The sequence below is a fragment of the Tachysurus fulvidraco genome, chromosome 5 (assembly GCF_022655615.1).
Source record: "Tachysurus fulvidraco isolate hzauxx_2018 chromosome 5, HZAU_PFXX_2.0, whole genome shotgun sequence".
Classification (NCBI taxonomy): Eukaryota; Metazoa; Chordata; class Actinopteri; order Siluriformes; family Bagridae; genus Tachysurus; species Tachysurus fulvidraco.
The window spans coordinates 16,529,860-16,538,055 of record NC_062522.1 but is presented as its reverse complement, the minus strand read 5'-3'; the positions used below and the strand labels follow the sequence as shown (position 1 = coordinate 16,538,055).

General features: G+C 37.1%; 1 protein-coding gene across 3 annotated transcripts; it reads left to right on the top strand.

The window, feature by feature from the left end:
* The first annotated feature begins 1,312 nt into the window (after nucleotides 1-1,312).
* Nucleotides 1,313-7,335, top strand: rae1 (ribonucleic acid export 1). 3 transcript variants are annotated; one of them, XM_027147411.2, is made up of 13 exons: nucleotides 1,313-1,454; nucleotides 2,072-2,183; nucleotides 2,297-2,401; nucleotides 2,486-2,578; nucleotides 3,753-3,839; nucleotides 4,017-4,103; nucleotides 4,304-4,375; nucleotides 4,863-4,970; nucleotides 5,285-5,391; nucleotides 5,501-5,576; nucleotides 5,858-6,052; nucleotides 6,258-6,343; nucleotides 6,947-7,335. In XM_027147411.2, coding segments are annotated over exons 2-13 (1,107 nt in total). In that variant the 5' UTR covers nucleotides 1,313-1,454; nucleotides 2,072-2,093; the 3' UTR covers nucleotides 6,948-7,335. The 3 variants fall into 3 exon arrangements, with proteins under 3 accessions (XP_027003212.1, XP_027003211.1, XP_047670229.1); XM_027147410.2 differs by lacking the exon at nucleotides 6,947-7,335 and having other exon boundaries at nucleotides 6,258-6,347; XM_047814273.1 differs by lacking the exon at nucleotides 6,947-7,335 and having other exon boundaries at nucleotides 1,444-1,470; nucleotides 6,258-6,347.
* Nucleotides 7,336-8,196: the final 861 nt, after the last annotated feature.

Genomic DNA, 8,196 nt, shown 5'->3' with positions numbered 1-8,196 from the left:
ATGTGAATGTATAAAAGCTAAAATGCTTGCCATACCGTATCACTGTGTTTTATAGTATGCATTAGAGAAATACTTGATCCCTGATGGTTATTATTTACTGAGGGATGTGCATTCATATTGACCTGGCATTATGCCCATTCAGAACAGAACTGCATGCGTCTTGCGGAAGAACATTGCGCTACTTCTCTCCGTTTATGACTATGGACGAGTCACTCAGGTTCTGTGCTACTCCACAGCGGCGGCGACCAGCTGGACTAAAATATTAATAAAAATTGTAGGGGTGCTGAACTTTTTTTCAGCCTCGCCCATGCTACACAGTAAACATTAACACGTGCTGTAAAATGAGGCAGTGGAGGCGGGGCCTTGCGTAATTTGCGGGGCCCCACGCAACTTGCGTAGTGTGCGTATAGGGCCGATCGGCTCTGATCTAATGGGTTACCTAGATATGTGATTTGCTTAGACTATAACCAAGTGTCATAAAATTGATATTCATACACACTCAGATGAGCACAATAACATTTTTTTCCTGAGATCATTATAATAATTCCAAAGATCCAATTTTTTTGTTTTGTTTTGTTTTTGTTTTTGTTTTGTTTTACTTAAGAGAAAGAGGAAACTTTACATGACAGATACTGCCATTATATATATATATATATATATATATATATATATATATATATATATATATATATATATATATATATATAAACTTATTTATAAAAATATCATATAAATATATACATTTACATAATTTGTTATTAAACCAAACAATTAAGAATGTTACTCTATTTGATTTTTTTATTTTCATTTTAATTAAAACTAAATGAAATTGATAGGCACAGGCTCCCCGTGACCCGAGGTAGCTCGGATAAAGCGGTAGAAAATGAGTGAGAGTGAGTGAGAGTAAATGAAATTGTTCCAACCACATAACAAAACAAACTTGTCAATACTCAACATATACATCATCCCATTTAAATGAAAGACACAACAGTTTTTTAACTCACTAAAAGTTCCTGCCCAACATGCCGAAAGGTCTTTTCATAGAACAGTTTTTTTGTTGTTGTTGTTGTTGTTGTTTCTATTTTCCATCGCACCCTTCTCTCGCACCCCTGTAATTATTTCCTTATCCTATAGGGGAGCTGTTGAACCTCTTAAATTAATATTGATAAATTATAGTGAACGTGTGTTAATATTATTAAACTTTCGACATTTTCACACCGATGTTAGTCATATAAATGTCAATATATTAAAACGAACCAACTCATTGAAATAACTACTTAACGAACAGGTAAAATAGAAAAAGAAATAGTTGCCAATTGACAATGACGTCATGGCTTCGGTCGAATTTTAGCATCATCATAGTGCGCCTCACGTTTTCTGCAGTGCACTCGTTTTCATGGCGCGTCAAAAGTCCTGTCGGTGGTGATTTTGGGGCTTTCTTCCTTATTTGCCTGGTAAAATACTGCTTAGGTTGTTATTATCAGATAAAACGTGACTTGTATGCTACTCGTTGTTCCGTCCTCTGTATTAGGCTGAATTGCGCTTCTAATTCTCTAGTTAGCAAAATGTGTTTTGATTCGGCTATTAGCTAGTTAGCATTCTACATAGCTATCGCATGCGATATAACGTTTTTAATATTACTACCCAAAGCAGGTTCACGTACATTTGTTTATCCAGTAAAGCTGTTACGGCGGCGTGTATATGAGTGAACGGGGTTTATTAAGACGGGGTTAATAAATTATGTACATTTATTTTGCTACACGCTAACTGAGTGTTAGCAATCTTGGCTGCGTTTTTTTTCCCTACCCGTATTCCTACAAAACCCGCCTCCTTGTCTATGATTGGTTTGGAGAGCTTGCTATTAAATGTACTTGTCCAATCAGCGAACTGCTTTTGATTATTAACGTGATATTTCGAGGAAGAGGCGTTTATTCTGAATACGAGTGGGGAAAACGTGTTAGTTGCGGGAAAATACAGCGTTCATATATATATATTTTTTTTTTGCACGTTTTGGCGCTATTTGTGCTTCAGATTTTTTTTATTTCTTTACTATTGCTGGTTTTATCCACAGCTATCTATGTCAATAACTTACAATGAGCTTGTTCGGTTCAAGTTCTGGATTTGGGGCCGGAGGCACAGGTGTTTTCGGCACCACCACAACAGACAGTCATAATCCAATGAAGGTAAACCGATTCGGCCGAAAGCACTCATCCTATTCATTTTAAGGCCGTGTGTGTGGGAGGGGGTATGTGTTTATTTATTTTCTTTTAAAATATGTTACATCTTATTGTTGCAGGATGTTGAAGTGACATCACCACCAGATGACAGCATCAGCTGCTTGGCCTTTAGTCCTCCAACATTGCCTGGAAACTTTTTGATTGGTGGCTCTTGGGCCAATGATGTAAGTTTTTATTAGTATAAATTGTGCTGTACACTTTTTAAAAACTTGTTTAATTCATTAGTTTTTAATGCTCTTTGTTGTTAGGTGAGATGCTGGGAAGTTCAAGATAATGGCCAGACAGTCCCTAAAGCTCAGCAGATGCACACAGGCCCTGTGCTGGATGTTTGCTGGAGTGATGTGAGACATAAGTATAAACCGAAATAAAGAGCGCACTCCCAAAGTACTCATAATCTACAATTAGTGCTGCCACTATTAATTGGATCATGAAGGCTTGGACAAGATGTACTAACATACTTCTGTTTAGCTATATGCTGCTTTTATTAAGTGAAACACACACACGAGACATGAATTGTATGAAAATGGGGGGGGGGTTCATTTTACCTATTCCATGGGTAGATGTAGTAAACTAACGGGTGACAAAGTGTACACAACATAAAGCTTGCTGGGCAATCCGAAGGGCTCCCAAGGGCTTGGCATAAATTCTACAAGTTTGAAGGAGTGTGCTGGTGGCATAAAACTTTCAACAGGTTTTTTTCAACAGATATTCCCAATTTTTATACTTTTCGGTAACCCCATATGTTTTCAAATAAGGTGATGTTTTGTAGCACTTTTCCCCCTCATTTCTGTAGATCAGTGCTTGTTGTTTTTGTAAATGTGAAAGGGGTTACAGAACTACAACACTCTTCTAAAGTTCTTCCATATGGTGCTGTCAGCAAGCGGTCAGCTTCTCTCTTTTCTTTTACTCTACATATACACTGAATCATGCTTCACTGTCAGTGTGCACCTTCACAAGTGTTTATCCCACAGAAGACACCAGTAAACATACTGATCACTTGAAAAGTCCAGCATTCTCAATTTTAGAATTAATTCTGAATAAGAAAAACCCCACCATAATTGCACTGTGGTGTTTTAATATAGAAGTAACATACGCTAATGTAGGCTTGTACATTGATTTTATAGTGTAGTGTAGGTAATATTTTACTGAAGTATCCAAGAAATAGCATCTGCTAATATTTCAGGACACACTAAAAGTACACTTCTTGTACACTTACTAGTTTACAGTATTATGGTTAGGATCTCACTGTTGAATACATTTTTAATCCAATGTACTTTAGTGGTATTCCAGAATAAGTAAGAAATGTATCTGTTATTTATTTTTATATATATATTTATTTATTTATTTATTTATTTTTATGGTGACCATGGAATAGCATTTAATAAGTGTTGCAAAAGGCAATATAGTAATAACATAAATATGGTTACAAATAAATAATGTGATAACTGCTGTTTAAAAGTACTGTACTATACTTTCCAGTGTGCAAGTCTGATGTGTAATGTCCTATTTTAACAGGATGGAAGTAAAGTCTTTACAGCCTCCTGTGACAAAACTGCCAAAATGTGGGATCTGAACAGTAACCAGGCCATGCAGATAGCACAAGTAAGCCATGTTTCCTTCCAGTCCTCTCCTGATTAATGCACTCTTGAAGTAAATTAAAAAAATTTTGTAGTGTTTTACATATTTAAAAAAACAGCAGTACCACACGTGTCAAATTTTCATTTTATTTTATTAATAGTGACTAACAGGTATGTAACTCTAATGTACTTTCTTTATAAGCATGAAGGTCCAATCAGGACAATCCACTGGATAAAAGCACCAAACTACAACTGTGTGATGACTGGCAGTTGGGACAAAACGCTGAAAGTACGTCATGTTCCAAACACTTTTTTCCTAATTTACTCCTTTATCATCTTTTGGTATCTTTGCTTTTTATAAGGGCTCATTTAGTGACTTCATAACCTTTTGATGCCCCTGGCCTGTTTGGTCGGCTTTGCTCTGTCTGTGCTCTATGGTTGTAACCATGTTTGGGGGACTGATCACATTGCTTTCTCCATTACTGACAGTTTTGGGACACCCGCTCTCCAAACCCCATGATGTCTCTGCAGATGCCTGAGAGATGTTACTGCTCTGATGTGGTAAGGCAGTGATTATGTAATTTACACTTGTATGTATGTGTTTATTTATTTTTATATCTAAATGTTACATTTGACTAGAAAACAGCATCAAGGCCACACTGATTAAATGGATCTCAGTAAAGGTGTAATGCAGATTGAATTTATTTAGCTTACTGTAAAAATATTTACTGATACTTAGTAGTGAAGAGATTTTCCTGTAAAAACCAGTTTGTGTAATTTGATGTCATTTATGTGCTTATATCTTCTTTAACTTCTGGACAATTAAAAAAAAAATCAGCTAATGTTAATCCAATGTCTTTATTAACTGAATTTGTTGTATAATTTTTGTGCATTTCTTTCCCTGCACTCAGTCAGGTTTGTCCAGTGGCTTCAACTGTATTGTGCGTTTTATCTACACACAACAGCAGTTGTAGAATTCCTGAAATGATTTTTTAGCTCTTCATGTTCAGGGTACCGATACACTGCCTTTGTCGCTCTTTACACACAGGTGTATCCGATGGCTGTGGTGGCCACTGCAGAACGAGGGTTAATTGTGTACCAGTTGGAGAACCAGCCATCTGAATTCCGGCGTATAGATTCACCTCTGAAACATCAGGTTTGTCCTAAGTTTTCTTTATTTTGTAGAAGTTGAACAGCATGTGACTTAAACACTGAAGATATGTAGTTTTTTTTTTTGTTTGTTTTTATGTAAATGCAGCTGATTAGCATGTTATGTTAAGCATGATTTATTATAATTACCTTTCAGATTGTGAGGATATCAATAAAAATATTTATAAAATAAAATAAATTGAGCTGCTGCTTCTTTCATGCTTTGATCGATTGCTGCTGGAATTCCTCCCTTGCACTACAGTTTGGCCAATCAAGTGTGAAATTAGTTTAGATTTCAATTTATGGTCTTGTTATGTACAGCACCGCTGTGTGGCCATCTTTAAGGACAAACAAAATAAACCCACTGGATTTGCACTGGGCAGTATTGAGGGACGAGTGGCCATTCACTACATTAACCCACCCAACCCGTGAGTTTACAAAAACAAGCCTCATTTTACTACATTGATCCACAACCTCAAGAAATTGAGGTTGAGAAACCTTTAAGAGAAACTGTTTAACATGTTATTGTTTTCATAGCGCCAAGGATAATTTCACCTTCAAGTGCCATAGATCTAATGGAACAAACACCACCACACCCCAGGATATTTACGCTGTATGTATTCTAATCTGCTATTGTTAATATTAATCATCGTGATATATTGTGTCCTATATGCTGTCTTGATTAGAACATTTTAGCTTGTACACTGAAAATACAGAAGACATTTGAAACTAGCCATTAGAAAGAAATGCTGATATCTGCATTATTAAGTTGTATGTGCAAATAACAACTTCTGATGTTGCAAGTGTGTGGTTTTTTTTTTTTTTTTTTTTTTTTTTTTTTTTTTTTTCTCTTCTCTCCTCCTCCTCCCCCTCTTCTTGATATTTCTCTCCAAGGTCAATGCCATTGCTTTCCATCCTGTGCACGGCACGTTGGCCACAGTGGGCTCAGACGGCCGATTCAGTTTCTGGGATAAGGACGCTCGCACAAAGCTGAAAACCTCTGAGCAGCTTGATCAGCCAATCACAGCTTGCTGCTTCAACAACAATGGCAACATATTTGCCTACAGCTCCAGCTATGACTGGTCCAAGGTATGAGATGTCTATTGACAAAACATCACAGTGATGTCCATTTTATTAGTATGGGAGTGTCGTCATTCATTTTAAATGTACAAATCAGAACGTGTGTCAAATGAGTGAATTAGACATGGGCTTAAACCACAATGGATCCCTATTTGATCTGTCGAGGAAGCCTTTATTATAGTGTGTGCCATAATGTTTGATCTCCCTCTAATAGGGACATGAGTACTACAACCCCCAGAAGAAGAACTACATTTTTCTGCGAAATGCTGCTGAGGAACTCAAGCCTCGGAACAAGAAATGGTGAGAGTGGGATTTCCGTTACCGTGGAGATGGTGTCTGTCGCCAGTCTTCGTTGTGGTCTCCTCTCTGTGCTGTTTTGACACTTGCCTTCTTCAGCATCCCTGTATGCTTTGCATGAATGAGAGAGGTGGAATTTTTAGGTGTAGGAAATGGGAAATATTTCTCAGAGCCTGGATGATGTATTCTGTAAAATCCTACAGATTACCCACATTGAAGTTTAGTGGACTTATTTTTGCATATTGTATGAACTTATTACAGTTGAAGCTACGATGCTTAACTGGTCTTAACTATTAGTGATGCACATACTGACTGAAGCTAAACCAGCAAGTCTTGGCACTTTATTTTTCTGAAACAAAGCTGTATCACAGTTGATGGAGTATTTATAAAGATGAATTCAGGTTTAAAATGAAGGGTAAAAAACCTCTGTGATCTAGCTTCAGCTTACCAAAGATATTCATTAAAAAAGGAAGAAATGCCAGAGTGTTTTTGTTGGAAATGAAAATTGTATTTATTTTTTGGGTGGGAAGAAAAACAATAAACATGACTTTAAAAAAAGAAAAAGATTGCTGTTATGACTGACCACTTGCCCTCCCCTGTCTTTAGATCCTGTCAAGCTGTTGCATCTCAGAAGACCTGCGTTAGCATTTAAATACGGGAGAAAGTGAGAGACCGTCTTATGGCTTACATCTGGACCAATGACGTGGCATTGCATACATTGTATGGACCAATCAGAAAGGGCCAGCCACTCCTACACGATGGTGATGACAGCAAATTGCTTTGTGCTGCATGAGAGAAGCCATGTATTAATGTTCTTGGTGTATGTGATTTGTGTTTTTGCTATTCTTCATAACTGCAGTTTTTTTCTTTTTTACACTGCCTTTACAAAGCAAAACCTATCCACACATTTTCACCACTTTTTTGCTGTCACAACATGGTGTAGATTCTATTCATTACATGAATTCAATAAATGTCTCAAGGACAATGCATTTTGACATTTTTGTTCTCGTGGTCTCTCGAGATATGAGAGTGTACTGATGGATATGTGCTTCTCAAGTATGATACTGAAATATCTAGATGGGGCATTTAACCAGGGACAGTTCAAAGCATCTTGTTATACACTGACTGCACTTTAACTGTGAAAGTTATTATGGTTTACTTTTATATCTCAGAACTTGTGATTACAGACTAAAAGCACAGCAACTCTGCAATTAAGATTAATGGCCACTAGGAGGCAACACCTCTGCTTTGTGTTAAAGTATGGCAGAATCAAAGCACACAGATCAAAGTGAGTGAGTGCATCAGGTGAGTCTTAAAAAAATGCAGCAGAGAAACATTGGGAACTTATCAGTAGGATATGAAGAGCAGGTTTTGGGAGCTACAAAGGGTAGGGGTGAGAAGACTTGCATGACTTGAGTGTAGAGGTGTGAGAATTACCACCTTGCTGTGGTCATTAGAAAATCACCTCACTGTCAGATGGTTTTGGCACTTAGCAGTGAGACTTCAATAGGCTGTAGGTGAGAAACAACGGGGACGATCTTCAGTTTGTGATTCCTTTAGAATGAGAATTTCAGGAGTTTTCAAAGTGGAAGCTAGGGATACACTCGTTTGCAGAAATTTTAATGATTCACTGTCAAAGCTGTTGAATTTATGAATTCTTAAGTTCTTGAGTGAGTTATTAGCCTGGTTTCTTTCTTTTAATGGGTCCAATCCAAAGATCACATACAAGGTCTGTATATAATGTCAGCTTTGGCTTAATGTGTTCTGCCAATACTGAATAGGTCTGAAACTCAATACTGAGTGGGTCTGAAAATGATTTTATGATTAAAATAATTGACTGCAAAGAGTGAGAACCC

Bases quoted from the DNA above. Each gene is read 5' to 3' on its own strand.
- rae1 (XM_027147410.2), top strand. From the start codon at position 2,094: ATGAGCTTGTTCGGTTCAAGTTCTGGATTTGGGGCCGGAGGCACAGGT. The intron at 2,402-2,485 runs GTAAGTTTTTAT...CTTTGTTGTTAG, and splicing joins GTGGCTCTTGGGCCAATGAT to GTGAGATGCTGGGAAGTTCA. The intron at 4,104-4,303 runs GTACGTCATGTT...CATTACTGACAG, and splicing joins GTTGGGACAAAACGCTGAAA to TTTTGGGACACCCGCTCTCC.